General features: G+C 47.2%; 1 protein-coding gene across 1 annotated transcript; it reads right to left on the bottom strand.

The window, feature by feature from the left end:
- Positions 1 to 5,661: 5,661 nt before the first annotated feature.
- Positions 5,662 to 7,027, bottom strand: LOC119275973 (pentatricopeptide repeat-containing protein At4g38150-like). The gene has a single exon (XM_037556906.1). The coding sequence runs from the start codon at positions 6,928 to 6,930 to the stop codon at positions 5,929 to 5,931; it is 1,002 nt and encodes a 333-aa protein (XP_037412803.1). The 5' UTR covers positions 6,931 to 7,027; the 3' UTR covers positions 5,662 to 5,928.
- Positions 7,028 to 19,564: the final 12,537 nt, after the last annotated feature.

Here is a 19,564-nt window from a genome sequence, read left to right as displayed (position 1 = left end):
ACAACATATAACAATTCTGGTAAGTCCTCGTATGCAAATTTTGAAATTGGTCCAGATCTGAATAAACCTTATGTTCAAGTTGTTAATCAGCAAGTTAAGATTCACCATGATGATCTACACGAAATTCAAGTCAAGTTACATATAAAGTTCATTAAATTCGGAGATACGGCCTAGAAGATATGAGCAAAACAAGATAAACATGGCATTGATGCAAAATGCGTTCAAACATCAAGCAAACACAATCAACACAAGGATTCAACATGACATGATGAAACTACATGCAATTCTAAGCAAGTTTTATATAGAGCATGCTCAAAACGGAGCAACGGTGCAACACATACACTCCAAACAAGATATAACAACAATCTGCCCAAAACAACAAGTAGGCACTTTGCAATCATCAAAACAACATGCTAAAGGAATCATATGAGCATAAAATTGACATGCACTTCATGTATAGATAACATACTTCAAATATCATTAGGGTTCAAGTTCATAGGCATCAAGATTAATCCAAGATGATCAAAGCAAAATGCAACTTTATAACACGGGGACATATACATGAGCAGAGTTAATATAATGGCATGTTGGAGGCATGAAACAAAGATACTACAGCAACTATACATAGAAACCAAGGGCTTGGCATCAAAGTACACATGACAAAGAGCAAATAACATCATGGCATCATATACATATGACTTATGGATTAGTAGGAACCAACAAGACAAGATTAAATGTTAAAACAGTTTCAGCAAGTGTAATACAGCAACATTATCATAGCATGTTTGCAAGCATGGAACAGAGGCATATGATATCCAAAATTAGCAAACATGGCATGCGAACAAAGTACTCACAATATAATTCAAAACATGTAATTGGAGAATCTCCAGAAGAGGCATGGATCACTCAATAACAAGCTCACAACAAGGCATCATGAAGTTAACAGAAATCTAGAACAGCATATAAGCATCTTCATGGCAATGAAAACATATACTACGGGACATATATAGGGCATTAAAAGGCATGGCATGATAGGGAATAACATAGACATCAAAATATGTCGACTAAGCATCTTCAGAATATGCATGGATTAATTGGTACCATCAAGCAAACATGGCATCATGATATGATAGAAATAGACTTGACAGCACATTAACAGCAAGTAGCCCACTTCACAAGCTTGAAGCACTTACTACAGGGCATATATAAATATATGGATTGCACCCCTGTAAAGACGCATAAATATGCTCCTAAAACATGTAGACATGATGCTCAAAAGAAAATCACACAAAAGATATTAAAATGACAAATAGGCAAGTTACAACAGTTTTCAGCACATAACAGCAACATGCACTTTTGCAACAAGGATTAATATATCAAGATGCACCCTAACATGAATGCAAAGCACACCAACATGTAAAGCCTGAAGAGCATAACATGTGCATATTAAGATCATCATCATAGGATCAACAGGGACAAAGTTATAGCACTCACAAGATGCATACATGAAGTTAACAATCAGCAGATTCCAACAGTTTATATCACTTAGCAGTTTTGCAACGAAGATTAAGGCATCAATATGAACATTAACATGAATGCAAACTACTCCATCATGAAGAACACTCTGAGATGAACATTTTGACATATCATATGCTCAAATCAAAGCACGGAGCACAAAGTTATGGGCATGCAAACATGGCATCACGAGATGAAATTACTAGGCCTTAGTGAAATTTTACCCTCCGAAAAACTGGACGAGGAAGTCCCGGGATGGAGGGAACCCAGCGCGAGCGAGGGCGTTTGGATGGACGGGCCGGTGGATCTGGTCCCGATCTGCCAGATCCGGTCGGCGCGAACTCCGGCGATCTCCAGCGGGGTGGCGGCCGACGGGGGAGGCATGCGACGGTGGGGAGGCGCAGCGCGGGGCTCCTCTGGCGAGCTCCGACGGCCGGAGGCGAGGCGCAGCCAGGCGGCGGCTACCGTCGATGGCGACCGAGGCGGCGAACGGCGGCGAGGGAAGCGGCACATGGCGGGGCGGTGCGGAGGCCGACGGCGGCGGCAGCGGATCCTCGCGGGACGGCGCGGGGAGGCAAGCGGCGGAGCTGCGGCGGGGCCGGTGAGTGGCACGACGGCGGAGCGAGCGGAGCTCGCTCGCGGGCGGCGGACGGGCCGAGAGGGCCGTGGTCGGGCCCCGGCGGGCCCGCGCGGGCGGCGGAGGCGGCAGGGGGTGCGATCCGGGCGACGTGGCGGCAAGGGGTTGGCCCGGGGCGGCGGCGCGATGATGTGGCGAGGCTGGATTGGCCGGGGTGAGGTGAACGGCGGACATGTCCGGCGCGGTGGATGTGTTCGGCGGCGTGAAGAGGAAGAATACTAGGGTTTCATCCGTGAAAATGGAAGGGGAGGGCCTATTTATAGGTCGAGGGAGCTAGGAGAGTCCAAATGAGGTGCGATTTTCGTCTACACAATCGTGATCCAATGGCAGAGAGTATGGAGGGGAGTTTGATGGGCTAGAGGGTTGTTATGAAGGGTGCTGAGCTGCAAAGAGAGAGGGGTTTTCCGGTTACCCGATTAACCGTTGGGGCATCAAACGACCTCCAAATGAAACGAAATTTGACAGGCGGTTTACCGGTGATGTACCAAGACCACTCGGCAAATCTCGGCCCATTCCGAGAACGTTTTTCTCCCGCTCACGAAACAAGGTCTAAGAGGGGCGACGGGTGCATGCGAGTGTGGTTGGGCTCAAAACGGACAACGGAGAGGACCAGAGGAACCTGAACGAACGCAAGTTTTGAAAAACATGCAGATGATGACATGGCAAAATGCAACACGCAAGTAAATGACATGGCAACGACAACGAATAACTGAAAGACACCTGGCGCATCAGACACGCTGGGTTGTTCGTGGCTTCCGACAGCGTGTTGGCATCGACTTCGCCGACACCTTCGCTCCGGTCGTCAAGCCCGGCATGATACGCACGGTTCTCCACCTTGCGGTCTCCCGTGCTTGGCCGGTGCACCAGATGGACGTCTCCAATGCCTTCCTCCATGATCACCTCGAGGAGCAGGTCTTCTGCCAGCAGCCCACCGGGTTTATTGACCCGGCGCTTCCCGACCACGTATGCCTACTTTCGCGGTCCTTGTACGGACTCAAGCAGGCTCCACGCGCTTGGTACCAGCGCATCACGGTGTTTCTCCACCAGCTTGGGTTTCGCTCTACCCGCTCGGACGCCTCGCTCTTCGTCTAACATCAGGGCTCTGACACGGCCTACTTGCTGCTCTATGTCGACGGCATCATCATGACGGCATGTACGGCTGGTCTCCTCAGTCAGCTCACGGCTCGTCTTCGCGCTGAGTTCGCCATCAAGGACTTGGATCATTTGCACTACTTCCTCGGTGTTGAGGTGGTGTGCCGTCCGGATGGCTTCTTCCTTCATCAGCGGAAGTACGCTCACGAGCTCTTGGAGCGCGCCGGCATGCTTAACTGCAAGCCCGCCGCTACGCCTGTTGATACGAAGGCCAAGCTTTCTGCCACGGATGGTTCTCCTGCTTCGGATGTTGCTTTCTATCGGTTTATCGTTGGTGCTCTCCAGTACCTCACTCTGACTCGACCGAAGATCCAGTATGCTGTGCAGCAGGTGTGTCTTCATATGCATGCTCCTCGAGACGTTCACTGGGCTGCCGTCAAGCGGATTCTCCGCTATATCTGTGGCACTATGGATCTTGGCGTCACGCTTAACACCTCCGTCGACACCGCCCTCACCGCCTACTTCGATGCAGACTGGGCGGGTGCCCTGACACTCGTCGCTCCACTTCGGGCTATTGTGTCTACCTTGGACCTTCACTTATCTCATGGTCATCCAAGCGGCAGCCTACGGTCTCTCGCTCCAGTGCTGAAGCTGAGTATCGTGCGGTGGTCAACACCGTCGCCGAGTGTTCGTGGCTGCGTCAGCTACTTCAGGAGCTCTCTTGCCCTGTTGACCGTGCCACGGTGGTTTACTGCAACAACGTCTCGGCGGTCTACCTCTCCGCTAACTCGGTGCATCATCGACGAACCAAGCATATTGAGTTGGATATTCATTTTGTTCAGGAACAGGTGGCACTTGGCCATATTCGTGTTTTACACGTCCCTACTTCCCAACAATTAGCCGATATCACGACCAAGGGCTTGCCTACGCATCATTTGAGGAGTTCCAGTCTTTGCGTCAGCCGCGGTGCCGCTTCGACCGCGGGGTCGGAGGGGAGGGGGTTGAGTATATGTCTTATGTGCATATTGTGTATTGGGTCCGCCTCCTAATTCCTTGTATAATTGAGGTCCGTGACCCACCGTTGTACATCATATATACGTACCTATGCATGAGAGCAATACATCGTGCAATTCACATATTCTACATAGATGGTCGGAGATGGCGGTGCAGCCTCGCCAACTCCATGGTATCTTTCCCATCCTTCTACTCCTACTTGGCCGCCGACCAAACGCCGCCCTCCCCGGAGTGGGCATGAGCGAGAGAGACAGGGGAAAGGAAGTGTTGAGGATAAGGGCATGTACAATGGTTCTATCTTAGCAATGCCACGTAGGATAAATGATGAGGTGGAGGAGAGAGAAATCATAAGAGAAGGCTTGTCTTCTCTTAATTAAGAAAAGGCAAGAGATGATCTCTTAGCACAATCTGTCTCTCCATGTTTTTAGGAATAACTAGTTATTGAAGATAAGGCTAAGAGATGACCTATTATAGACATGTTTTTTGTCATCTCTAAATTACATACAAGATTTAAGATAAGACCGCTTTATCAACCATTGTACATGCCCTAAGGCAGAGTGAGGGAGGTCGTTTGTGCGAGGGACGGAAGCGAACGAACGTTTTGCTGCGGCTGACGTGTCAACGACCAAGCATCAAGATTCATGCACAAAATCGGACGGCCACTGACACGTTCGCACGGAAGTGGTAAAATCTGATGTCAGATTTTTATCGATTCCGTTAACATATTACTAGATGTGGAACTAAACAGCGGAGAGTAAGAAATATTATCTTATGACGGTGAGCAAGGATAATCTGGCTGGAGGGTGAACAAGAGGTGATGATAAGTTCGCATCTCTTTCTGCATGCCAGCGGATGTCAACTTGCATTTAACTGTATACCTAGAATTCAGAAACACCCTGTTTCCTATTAGTTCTGTCAAGATTGTTCATCATGTAGGAAATTGATAGTGATGAAATACAACTCAACAGCTTGAATTAACAACAATATGACAAAGCTATCGTCTTTGAGCAGCAAGTGTGTATTCATGGGTGCAATGTTGTTTACAATTTCTTACATTTGTAGTAAAACAGTGGAACAAAGTAATTCCTTGGTTAAAGATATCCCTAGCCCATATGGATAGAAAAATCAATCTAAGTTCTAAATATTACTAGATGTGGAACTTAGCAGTGGAGAGTAAGCCATATTAGCTTGCCGGTGAGCAAGGATAATCTGGCTGGAGGGTGAACAAGAGGTGATGATAAGTTTGCAGCTCTTTCTGCATGCCAGAGGATGCCAACTTGCATTTAACTATATACCTAGAACTCAGAAGCACCATGTTTCCTATTAGTTCTCTCAAGATTGTTCATCATGTAGGAAATTGATAGTGATGAAACAACTCAACAGCTTGAAATAACAACAATCTCTGAGCAGCAAGTGTGTGTTCATGGGTGCAATGTTGTTCTCCATGCAAGAAACCTCCAAACAACAACCAACTGGCTTATGATTAGTAAAAAAATATCACCGAGCTATTGGTTCCAAGCAGCAACTAAATGTTGGTGAATTGCATGTAAACACAGAGAAATACAAAATCACTGGTGGGTGGACATCATGTAAAAACAACATGCTAGCCATTTTGATTTAACCACGGAAGGAGCTTCAACTATTGAGAGGATGAGCACATACTAGTTAGATCAAAAGGGGCGGCTTGTTTTTTTCTTCCCAAAGATCACCTCCCAAACAATCGGTGAGAATGGCCCTTTCTTGTCCAAATGTTCCCTGATGGACTTCTCATCAATGGCAAAGTTCCTATCCTGGAAGCTCCTCACAAGCTTCTCACCCTCCTCTACCCCCTTCATCTTGCATACTGCATCAACCAAACCCACAAACGTTGCAGCATTCGGGGAATGCCCAGCCTCGAACATCTCCACACAGAAAGCAACCGCCTCATCCAGTCTGTCGCCCTTGCACAGACCCTGTATAATCAACCAGTAGCTGAAGGCATTTGGAATGACCCCGTTGCCCTGCATCTTCCTGAAGATCCGGACGGCATCGTCCAGCTTGGCTGCTTTGCAGAAGGCCTCGACAACAGCGGTGTAGATGACCACCTCTGGGATAGCGCCCTTCTCGCGCATCAGACCGAACAGCTTCATGGCCTCCGGCACCAATCCGTTCTTGCAGAGGCCGTCGAGCATGGCGACGGCGTTGGGTATCAGCCCCGTCTCTTTCAACTTCCGGAAGATCTCGTCCACGTCCTCCGTCTGCGGTGGCTGCCCCGGTTCATGCTCAGGCTGCTGAGCCTCGATGTTGCTTCCCGTGGAGGAGGCGGCGTCGCCCAGCTTAAGCTTCTCCATCAGCGACTCCCCGATGGCTTTCTGAGCGCTTCTTTCCGGACGCTGCTGCTGCTGCTGCTTCCCGGCGGCGCGTCGGAGGATGTCAGCAGGGAAGGCGCCGGCGGCGGAGGGGTCAGGGGCTCCCCCTGCGCGTCTCGGCGGTGGGGGCAGGGGGTTGTTCTCTGGGTCAGCCCCGAAGTTGAGGGTGCGGAGGAAGGCCTCGTCCTCCTCCTCATCCCGTGCCTCGCGGATCACCCGGCGGCGACGGTCACCGGTGGAGTATGACCGCCGGATGCGAGATTCTCCACCCAGCAGGAGGAGGCGGCGGAGGCCGCGTGACCTAGCCGGAATCTGCAGGCTCATCTCTCCCTCTCTCTCTCTCTTCTTCTGGTTGCGGCGGCTTGAGGGGAAGGGAAGAGGCGTAGAAGACGGAAATGTGGGCTTGTGGACGGACGCTTCGTCCCGGGTCAACTTGTCATACAAAAGAACTCGCAGGCTGTTTGGTAAGAGTATCTCCACCCGTTCGCCTCCAAGGGGAGCAACTAATTAACGAGCGCTTTTTCAAAAGCCTCACAACTATTATAGTCGTTGCCGTTGTTGTCCTCCTCCTTCTTCTTCACGCCGACACCGTCCCTGTTGGACCCAGCCAGGGGTCGCCTTGGCGGACTGGTTTGGCTGGCGGCGGCGCCTTGTCATCGCTGTCCTCGAGGACGATGACGTCGTACTCGTCTCAGCCGCGGCGCTGAGCGGCAATCTCCTCTAGGGCGTGGCACTGGCGCTCCACCTCCAGCCGAGCTCAGTCCTCACGCGCCCACTTGATGGCGGCCTCGTCAGCGGTGGTCATGTCCTCGTGCTCGCTCTTCACGGCAACGAGACCCGGCTCCATCTTCGGCTTGACGAGGCGGGAGGAAGGAGCAGAGGAGGCACGGGCGCCTTCTTTGATGACGAGGGCGCCGCCGCGGGTGCGTCAGCCGAGCTCCATCTCCACGGGCTCGGCCTTGACGTTGGCGAGCGTCCGCAACCCAGAGGAGCGGTGGGATGAGCGGGAGGAGGAGGAAGTGGTCCCGCCCACCATGCGCCTCGGCAGCTAAGGACCGCCACTGCGGCAGGGGACCGGGGCCGGGGCCGGGGCCGCAGGCTACTCGAGCGGCGGCTCATTGACGCCCTCGAGGTGCTCGAGGACGGAGTGGAGCGTGCGGCTGGGAACACCCCACCACAGACGGCGGTCGTCGGTGTTGCGGCGCCCCGTCACCGGCGTGTTGTTGGTGGAGCCGAGCTGCTCCTGATGGCGGCGTTGGAAATACGCCGCCCAGTGCTCGTGGTTGTTAGCGGCATACTCCGGGCGGCCCCGCTGAAGGAAATATGTCCTAGAGGCAATAATAAAGTTATTATTTATTTCCTTATTTCATGATAAATGTTTATTATTCATGCTAGAATTGTATTAACCGGAAACATAATACATGTGTGAATACATAGACAAACATAGTGTCGCTAGTATGCCTCTACTTGACTAGCTCGTTGATCAAAGATGGTTGAGTTTCCTAGCCATATATATGAGTTGTCATTTGATTAACGAGATCACATCATTAGGATAATGATGTGATTGACTTGACCCATTCCGTTAGCTTAGCACTTGATCGTTTAGTATGTTGTTATTGCTTTCTTCATGACTTATACGGGTTCCTATGACTATGAGATTATGCAACTCCCATTTACCGGAGGAACACTTTGTGTGCTACCAAACGTCACAATGTAACTAGGTGGTTATAAAGGAGCTCTACACGTGTCTCCGAAGGTACATGTTGAGTTGGCGTATTTCGAGATTAGGATTTGTCACTCCGATTGTCGGAGAGGTATCTCTGGGCCCTCTCGGTAATGTACATCACTATAAGCCTTGCAAGCAATGTAGCTAATGAGTTAGCTACGGGATGATACATTACATAACGAGTAAAAAGACTTGCCGGTAACGAGATTGAACTAGGTATTGAAATACCGACGATCGGATCTCGGGCAAGTAACATACCGATGACAAAGGGAACAACGTATGTTATTATGCGGTTTGACCGATAAAGATCTTCGCAGAATATGTAGGAGCCAATATGAGCATCCAGGTTCCGCTATTGGTTATTGACCGGAGGCGTGTCTCGGTCATGTCTACATAGTTCTCGAACCCGTAGGGTCCGCACGCTTAAAGTTCGGTGACGATCGGTATTATAAGTTTATGTGTTTTGATGTACCGAAGGTAGTTCAGAGTCTCAGATGAGATCGGGGACATGACGAGGAGTCTCGAAATGGTCGAGACGTAAAGAACGATATATTGGACGACTATATTTGGACATCGGAAAGGTTCTGAGTGATTCGGATATTTTTTGGAGTACCGGAGAGTTACGGGAATTCGCCGGAAGGGTCAATGGGCCTTCATGGGCTTTAGTGGAAAAAGAGGGCAGCAAGGAAGTGTAGGGTGCGCCCCTAGGCCTGAACTGAATTGGTTTAGGGCTTTGGGGGCCGGTCCCCTCTTTCCTTCTCCCCTCCTTCTCTTTCCTTCCCCTCCTAGTTGGACTAGGAAAGGGGGCACCTACTCTTAGTAGGAGTACGATTCCCCCCTTGGGGCGCACCCCATGAGGCCGCCGGCCCCCTCCCCTTGCTCCTTTATATACGGGGGCAGGGAGGCACCTCTAGACACAATAATTTATCTCTTGATCTCTTAGCCGTGTGCGGTGCCCCCACCACCATCTTCCACCTCGGTAATATTGTAGTGGTGCTTAGGCGAAGCCCTGCGTCGGTAGCATCATCGACACCGTCATCACGTCGTCGTGCTGACGGAACTCTCCCACAAAGCTCTGCTGGATCGGAGTTCGTGGAACGTCATCGAGCTGAACGTGTGCTGAACTCGGAGGTGTCGTACGTTCGGTACTTGGATCGGTCGGATCGTGAAGACGTACGACTACATCAACCGCGTTGTGCTAACGCTTCCGCTTTTGGTCTACGATGATACGTGGACAACACTCTCCCCTCTCGTTGCTATGCATCACCATGATCTTGCGTGTGCGTAGGAAATTTTTGAAATTACTACGTCCTCCAACAGTGGTATCCGAGCCTGGTTTTGTGCGTAGATGTTATATGCATGAGTAGAACACAAGTGAGTTGTGGGCGATACAAGTCATACTGCTTACCGGCATGTCATACTTTGGTTTTGCGGTATTGCTGGATGAAGCGGCCCGGACTGACATTACGCGTACGCTTACGCGAGACTGGTTCTACCGACGTGCTTTGCACATAGGTGGCTGACAGGTGTCAGTTTCTCCAACTTTAGTTGAACCGAGTGTGGCTACGCCCGGTCCTTGAGAAGGTTAAAACAGCACTGACTTGACGAACTATCATTGTGGTTTTGATGCGTAGGTAAGAACGATTCTTGCTCAGCCTGTAGCAGCCACATAAAACTTGCAACAACAAAGTAGAGGACGTCTAACTTGTTTTTGCAGGGCATGTTGTGATGTGATATGGTCAATACATGATGCTAAATTTTATTGTATGAGATGATCATGTTTTGTAATAGTGTTATCGGCAACTGGTAGGAGCCATATGGTTGTCGCTTTATTGTATGCAATGCAATCGCCCTGTAATTGCTTTACTTTATCACTAAACGGTAGCGATAGTCATAGAAGCAATAGTTGGCGAGACGACAACGATGCTACAATGGAGATCAAGGTGTTGCGCCGATGACGATGGTGATCATGACGGTGCTTCGGAGATGGAGATCACAAGCACAAGATGATGATGGCCATATCATATCACTTATATTGGTTGCATGTGATGTTTATCCTTTATGCATCTTATTTTGCTTTGATTGACGGTAGCATTATAAGATGATCTCTCACTAAATTTCAAGGTATAAGTGTTCTCCCTGAGTATGCACCGTTGCGAAAGTTCTTCGTGCTGAGACACCACGTGATGATCGGGTGTGATAGGCTCTACGTTCAAATACAACGGGTGCAAAACAGTTGCACACGCGGAATACTCAGGTTAAACTTGACGAGCCTAGCATATACAGATATGGCATCGGAACACTGAGACCGAAAGGTCGAGCGTGAATCATATAGTAGATATGATCAACATAGTGATGTTCACCATTGAAAACTACTCCATCTCACATGATGATCGGACATGGTTTAGTTGATTTGGATCACGTGATCACTTAGATGATTAGAGGGATGTCTATCTAAGTGGGAGTTCTTAAGTAATATGATTAATTGAACTTTAATTTATCATGAACTTAGTCCTGATAGTATTTTGCAAATTATGTTGTAGATCAATAGCTCGCGTTGTTGCTACCATATGTTTATTTTTGATATGTTCCTCGAGAAAAACTATGTTGAAAGATATTAGTAGCAATGATGCGGATTATATCCGTCATCTGAGGTTTATCGTCATTGTTGCACAGAAGAATTATGTCCTTGATGCACCGCTAGGTGACAGACCTATTGTAGGAGCAGATGAAGACGTTATGAATGTTTGGCTAGCTCAATATGATGACTACTTGATAGTTTAGTGCACCATGCTTAACGGCTTAGAATCGGGACTTCAAAGACGTTTTGAACGTCATGGACCATATGAGATGTTCCAGGAGTTGAAGTTAATATTACAAGCAAATACCCGAGTTGAGAGATATGAAGTCTCCAACAAGTTCTATAGCTAAAAGATGGAGGAGAATTTCTCAACTAGTGAGCATGTGCTCAGTTTGTCTGGGTACTACAATCACTTGAATCAAGTGGGAGTTAATCTTCCAGATAAGATAGTGATTGACAGAGTTCTCTAGTCACCATCACCAAGTTACTAGAACTTCGTGATGAACTATAGTATGCAAGAGATGATCAAAACAATTCCCGAGCTCTTCGTGATGTTGAAATCGACGAAGGTAGAAATCAAGAAAAGAGCATCAAGTGTTAATGATTGACAAGACCACTAGTTTCAAGAAAAGGGCAAAGGGAAAGAAAGGGAACTTCAAGTAGAATGACAAGCAAGTTGTCACTCCCGCGAAGAAGCCCAAAGCTGGACCAAAGCCTGAAACTGAGTGCTTACACAGCAAAGGAAATGGTCACTGGAAGCGGAAATGCCCTGAATATTTGGTGGATAAGAAGGATGGCAAAGTGAACAAGGGTATATTTGATATATAGGTTATTGATGTGTGCCTTACTAGTGTTTATAGTAGCCCCTGAGTATTTGATACTTGTTCGGTTGCTAAGATTAGTAACTCGAAACAGGAGTTACAGAATAAACAGAGAGTAGTTGAGGGGGAAGTGACGATGAGTGTTGGAAGTAGTTCCAAGATTGATATGATCATCATCACACACTCCCTATACTTTCGGGATTAGTGTTAAACCTAAATAAATGTTATTTGGTGTTCGCGTTGAGCATCAATATGATTTGATCATGTTTATTGCAATACAGTTATTCATTTAAAGTCAGAGAATAATTGTTGTTCTGTTTACATGAATAAAACCTTCAATGGTCAAACACCCAATGAAAATAGTTTGTTGGATCTCGATCGTAGTGATACACATATTCATAATATTGATGCCAAAAGATACAAAGTTAATAATGATAGTGCAACTTATTTGTGGCACTGCCGTTTGGGTCATATCGGTGTAAAGCGCATGAAGAAACTCCATAAAGATGGATTTTCGGAATCACTTGGTTATGAATCATTTGATGCTTGTGAACCGTGCCTTTTGGGCAAGATGACTAAAACTCCATTCTCCGGAACAACGGAACGAGCTACTGACTTGTTGGAAATAATACATACTGATGTATGCAGACCAATGAGTATTAAGGCTCGTGGTGGGTATCGTTATTTTTTGACCTTCACAGATGATTTGAGCAGATATGGGTATATCTACTTGATGAAACATAAGTCTGAAACAGTTGAAAGGTTCAAAGAATTTCAGAGTGAAGTGGAAAATCATCGTAACAAGAAAATAAAGTTTCTACGACCTGAGCGTGGAGATGAATATTTGGGTTACGAGTTTGGCCTTCAGTTAAAATAATGTGGAATAGTTTCACAAACTCATGCCACCTAGAACACCACAGCGTAATAGTGTGTCCAAACGTCATAACCGCACTTTATTTGATATGGTGCGATCAATGATGTCTCTTACTGATTTACCAATATCGTTTTGGGGTTATGCATTAGAGATAGTTGCATTCACGTTAAAATAGGGCACCATCTAAATCCGTTGAGACGACACCGTATGAACTATGGTTTAGCAATAAACCTAAGTTGTCGTTTCTTAAAGTTTGGAGTTGCGATGCTTATGTGAAAAAGTTTCAAACTGATAAGCTCGAACCCAAATCGGAGAAGTGCGTCTTCATAGAATACCCAAAGGAAACTGTTGGGTACATCTTCTATCACAGATCCGAAGGCAAGATATTCGTTGCTAAGATGGATCCTTTCTAGAGAAGGAGTTTCTCTCGAAAGAAGTGAGTGGGAGGAAAGTAGAGCTTGATAAGGTAATTGTACCTTCTCCCGAATTGGAAAGTAGTTCATCAAAGAAATCAGTTCCAGTGATTCCTACACCAATTAGTGAGGAAGCTAATAATGATGATCATGAAACTTCGGATTAAGTTACTACAGAACCTCGTAGGTCTTCCAGAGTAAGATCCGCACCAGAGTGGTACGGTAATCCTATTCTGGAGGTCATGTTACTTGACCGTGGTGAACCTACGAACTATGAGGAAGCGATGATGAGCCCAGATTCCGCGAAATGGCTTGAGGCCATGAAATCTGAGATTGGATCCATGTATGAGAACAAAGTCTGGACTTTGGTGGACTTGCCTGATGATCGGCAAGCCATAGAAAATAAATGGATCTTCAAGAGGAAGACAGACGCTGATAGTAGTGTTACTATCTACAAAGCTCGACTTGTCGCAAAAGGTTTTTCGACAAGTTCAAGGTGTTGAATACGATGGGATTTTCTCACTCGTATGGATGCTTAAGTCTGTCCGAATCATGTTAGCAATTGCCATATTTTATGAAATCTGGCAAATGGATGTAAAAACTGCATTCCTTAATGGATTTATTAAAGAAGAGTTGTATATGATGCAACCATAAGGTTTTGTCAATCCTAAAGGTGCTAACAAAATGTGCAAGCTCTAGTGATCCATCTATGGACTAGTGCAAGCATCTCGGAGTTGGAATATACGCTTTGATGAGTTGATCAAAGCATATAGTTTTATACAGACTTGCGGTGAAGCTTGTATTTGCAAGAAAGTGAGTGGGATCACTACAACATTTCTGATAAGTATACATAACATATTGTTGATCGGAAATAATGTAGAATTTTCTGGAAAGCATAAAGGAGTATTTGAAAAGAGTTTTTCAAAGAAAGACCTCGGTGAAGCTGCTTACACATCGAGCATCAAGATCTATAGAGATAGATCAAGACGCTTGATAAGATTTTTCAATGAGTACATACCTTGATAAGATTTTGAAGTAATTCAAAATGGAACAGTCAAAGAAGGAGTTCTTGCCTGTGTTGCAAGGTGTGAAGTTAAGACTCAAAACCCGACAATGGCAGAAAATAGAAAAGAATGGAAAGTCATTCCCTATGCCTCAGTCATAGGTTCTATAAAGTATGCTATGTTGTATACCAGACCTATTGTATACCTTTCTCTGAGTTTGGTAAGGGAGTACAATTTTGATCTAGGAGTAGATCACTGGACAGTGGTCAAGAATATCCTTAGTGAGGACTAAGGAAATATTTCTCGATTATGGAGGTGATAAAAGAGCTCGCCGTAAAGAGTTACATCGATGCAAGCTTTTACACCAATCCAGATGACTCTAAGTCTATATCTGGATACATATTGAAAGTGGGAGCAAATAGGTAGAGTAGCTCCATGCAGAGCATTGTAGACATAGAATATTTGCAAAATACACACGGCTCTGAATATGACAGACCCATTGACTAAACTTCTCTCGCGAGCAAAACATGATCATACCTTAGTACTCTTTGGGTGTTAATCACATAGCAATGTGAATTACATTATTGACTCTAGTAAACCTTTTGGGTGTTGGTCACATGACGATGTGAACTATGGGTGTTAATCACATACAAATGTGAATATTGGTGTTAAATCACATAATGATGTGAACTAGATTATTGACTCTAGCACAAGTGGGATACTGAAGGAAATAAGCCCTAGCGGCAATAATAAAGTTATTATTTATTTCCTTATTTCATGATAAATGTTTATTATTCATGCTAGAATTGTATTAACCGGAAACATAATACATGTGTGAATACATAGACAAACATAGTGTCACTAGTATGCATCTACTTGACTAGCTCATTGATCAAAGATGGTTGAGTTTCCTAGCCATAGACATGAGTTGTCACTTGATTAACGGGATCACATCATTAGGAGAATGATGTGATTGACTTGACCCATTCCGTTAGCTTAGCACTTGATCGTTTAGTATGTTGCTATTGCTTTCTTCATGACTTATACATGTTCCTATGACTATGAGATTATGCAACTCCCGTTTACCAGAGGAACACTTTGTGTGCTACCAAACGTCACAATGTAAATGGGCGATTATAAAGGAGCTCTGCAGGTGTCTCCGAAGGTACATGTTGAGTTGGCGTATTTCGAGATTAGGATTTGTCACTCCGATTCTCGGAGAGATATCTCTGGGCCCTCTCGGTAATGTACATCACTATAAGCATTGCAAGCAATGTAGCTAATGAGTTAGTTGCGGGGTGATACATTACATAACGAGTAAAGAGACTTGCTGATAACGAGATTGAACTAGGTATTAAGATACCGACGATCGAATCTCGGGCAAGTAACATACTGATGACAAATGGAACAAAGTATGTTGTTATGCGGTTTGACCGATAAAGATCTTCGTAGAATACGTAGGAGCCAATATGAGCATCCAGGTTCTGCTATTGGTTATTGACCAGAGACGTGTCTCGATCATGTCTACATAGTTCTCGAACCCGTAGGGTCCGCACGCTAAAATTTCGATGACGATCGGTATTATAAGTTTATGTGTTTTGATGTACCGAAGGTAGTTCGGAGTCATGGATGAGATTGGGGACATGACGACGAGTCTTGAAATGGTCGAGAAGTAAAGATCGATATATTGGACGACTATATTCGGACATTGGAAAGGTTCCGAGTGATTCGGGTATTTTTCGGAGTACCGGAGAGTTACGGGAATTCGCCGGAAGGGTCAATGGGCCTCCATGGGGCTTTAGTGGAAATAGAGGGCAACAAGGAAGTGTAGGGTGCGCCCCCCTAGGCCCAAACCAAATTGGTTTAGGGCTTTGTGGGCCGGCCCCCTCTTTCCTTCTCCCCTCCTCCTCTTTCCTTCCCCTCCTAGTTGGACTAGGAAAGGGGGAACCTACTCCTAGTAGGAGTAGGATCCCCCCTTGGGGCGCACCCTATGAGGCCGCCGCCCCCCTCCCCTTTCTCCTTTATATACGGGGGCAGGGGGGACCTCTAGACACAACAATTGATCTCTTGATCTCTTAGCCATGTGCGGTACCCCCCTCCACCATATTCTACCTCGATAATATCGTAGCGGTGCTTAGGCGAAGCCCTGCGTCGGTAGCATCATCGACACCGTCATCAGGCCGTCGTGCTGACGGAACTCTCCCGCAAAGCTCTGCTGAATCGGAGTTCGTGGGACATCATCGAGCTGAACATGTGCTGAACTCGGAGGTGTCGTACGTTCGGTACTTGGATTGGTCGGATCATGAAGACGTACGACTACATCAACCGCGTTGTGCTAACGCTTCCTCTTTCGGTCTACGAGGGTACGTGGACAACACTCTCCCCTCTCATTGCTATGCATCACCATGATCTTGCGTGTGCATAGGAAAATTTTGAAATTACTACATTCTCCAACAGCCGCTCCTGCTCCGGCAGGGAGGACGGAACACGCTTGATCTCGCCGTGAAAGTGGCCGACATCGATCGGCTGTGGGGGGATGGGCCCGCTTCCGGTGCTGAGCCTCCACTGCACCAACACGTGCATGTCAGGTGGCGCCGGGTAGTTCACCTCGTGGAGGAGGTGGGCCTCCCACTCGTGCAGGCGGTGGCAGCCGAAGCCGCTGGCCGCCGCTCCATCGCTGGGGAAACGCTCTCCCATCGGTGGGCGTAGATGGGGAGGGAGGGAGACGAGACGACGGCGAGAGAGGGGCGAGTGTGTCCACCGACGAGGTGAGGGGTCGGCTTTTATAGCGGCGGGGGTGGCAAACGTGTGTACGCGTGGCAAGAGGGGAGGCGTGTCACCGCACTGCGCCGCCCATGAGGAATCAATGGAAGGCTGACCGGCGGCTGAGGAAGACGAGACGAGGCTGGTCGCTTACTCAGCGTCCCCACCAGGTTTTCGCACCAAAACTCTTCCCCCGGCGCCCTTGGGCGCCCTCCCAACGTGTCGAGTTTTGCCTGGGTCCGCCGGCGCCAAAATCGGGCCTAACCGGCGAAAATTGGGCTTCTGGGGCGCGACTTGGCCGTTTTTTGGCGCTGGCGATGAAAAAGGGCATTGGGGGTCAACCTGGCAGTTGGGTCGGGTTTGACCGGGTCAAGCTTTCAGAGACCCATGCCCGAATATTAAACGGGTGTGCAATCGTACCCATGACCCGACCGATGGGCAGAGAAGGAGACCCATGCCCAAACCCGACGGGTGACCCGACCCAATAGGGCACCCATCGAATCTGATATTTTAATTCATTTTTACCTTACCAAGCTGACTACCTAAGTTTCATCTGGCATGACTTTTAACTGCGAATGCCCTTCCTTGTATGCTTTATAGCACAACCCAGCCTACGATGCGCTAAAGCAAGCGAGGTGGGACTAAATGAGCTACGTCGTTGCTCAATTCATGGCAAGCACACACATCACACTGCACACGCCTCATGCATGGGCTTAAATTGTTGGAGGCCCAATAGACCCAAATACTACACCATTTCCAAGTTGTATATATGGGCCTTACCATTCTGGAGTGATCGACGGAAATGAAAAGTGAAGCAAACATGCATCGTTACTAAGGATGGCAATGGGTAGGGTATGGAGCGGGTAGAGCAATACCATACCCATACCAGTGTACTCAGTGGGTACAAAATTCTACCCATACCCGCACCCACGGGTATGAAACTTTACCCATACCCGACAGGTACACATACCCAATGGATAGACCAAATAGTACACAAGTTATTCACAATTTTACATTCATCATAACACATTTTACAAAAGAAAATTGATCTCAACTCAATAAAATATAGATGAGTACATGACAATTATCTCAATTCAAACTGACAATTGGTGACAACATTAGCATAGGTTCACAATCTCACGACACAACTTTAACATAGGTACACTTGTGAATCACGGGTAAACTTCACATGTCACTATAAACGGGCAGGGTATGGGTATATCCATGGGTAAAATGCTATACATATGCCCTACCCACGACTTAATGGGTAGAGTATGTGATGTAGGGTAGAACCCTAGGTGCCCAATATTTCACGATTGGAGTGGATCCCGCGAAGAACACAAGGAGAAACACGAGGGAAATCACGAGGGGAAACGAGAGGAATCACTCAAATCAATAAGAAACGATCACACATGTGCTAGATCCTCGAAACACAAAGAGATACATGATCCAAGGTCAACAAAGGATGATACAAATGGTAACTAGTTCATCTGTGTGAGGAGGCCTTGAATCCGCGAGGGATCTTCCCATGAGGGGTCATGTATCCAAGCGTGGATCTTCTCCGAAGAGGTCACGGTCTCTTGATCGAGAAGAACCACAAGGATGAGAAAAGATCTATCTCTAAAATGAGCTAAACCTATGCTAACCCTAAAAATGGGGAGGAGGAGGTCTATTTATAGTCTAAGAGGCGAAGGGATAAGTTACGGGGGCGAATGGGTACATGGGCCTCAGCCCGGAGACATGCATGCACGCAAGGCCGGATGATCCGGATGGGGGTCTGGATGATCCGGGCATCGTCTGGATGATCCGGATCCTCATCCGGATGATATGGCTTTGGCGAGGGGATTCTGCAAGCTTCGGGTGTCTTCGGACGCAATTATTCGGATGATACGAAAGGGGGCCCGGATGATCCGGACAGAGGTCCGGACGTCCGGCCTGGCTCTAGCCGCCGCTTCATCTTCTTGTCCTTTCTTCCGTCTTCTCTTTCCATGCTTCGCCTTGGTCCTTGGATTCTCCATGGTCATCTCAGTTGTACCTGAGCATATGCAAGGTCCATGCATGAGGTTGTAGCCATGTCTCGCATGTGGAAAGTGACGGTTCGAAGAGGAGTGAGTTCACCTTGTGTCCAATGGCGTATGGTCGAGGTCTCATCGTATGTCCTCTTGGGGCTTGGGGAGTAGTCGAAGTGTACATGGGGATGATCGTGGGATGCTCCACATCATCCCCCCCCTTGGGAAAGATCCGACCTCGGATCGTAATCCTCATCACCATGGAAACGGTTGTCGTGGACGGACTTGTAATTGGATGGAGTTGAAGGCATGGCGCAATCCAAGTACTCCAAAATGTCTTCGTAGTGGTATACATGCAAAAAGAATAAACACAAACGACACTCGGAAATACAATGGTTAGCGCACACAAGGTGTCCATCAAGAAAGTATGAGTTCGTCCAAAAATATTGTTCGTGACAAGGCACATGAAGCTTATCAAGATGATATATAAGGATATGCAAAGCATTCATGGAGGCATGGTGCACAAAGCCACAAATGCTACCATTGTGCAAAATGATGTCATAATGGGACGGTGTATCAAAAGCATGAACATGGTAATTGGTGCTCAATGTGAGTATGTGATCATGCAATTGATAGTGTGCAATGTGATCATTATGTATGAATATGCCATCAAGGTATAAACAAATTTTCTAAGGAAATGCGCAAGCTCATATATCATGGATGACATGGAAATAGGTGCAACAAGGCAATCATAATGTGAGTCAATC

The sequence above is a fragment of the Triticum dicoccoides genome, chromosome 3B (genome assembly GCF_002162155.2).
Source record: "Triticum dicoccoides isolate Atlit2015 ecotype Zavitan chromosome 3B, WEW_v2.0, whole genome shotgun sequence".
Taxonomy (NCBI): domain Eukaryota; kingdom Viridiplantae; phylum Streptophyta; class Magnoliopsida; order Poales; family Poaceae; genus Triticum; species Triticum dicoccoides.
This window is presented reverse-complemented; position numbering and strand designations above follow the sequence as displayed.

Excerpts from the sequence above, each read along its gene's own strand:
- LOC119275973 (XM_037556906.1), bottom strand. The coding sequence starts at position 6,930 with ATGAGCCTGCAGATTCCGGCTAGGTCACGCGGCCTCCGCCGCCTCCTC.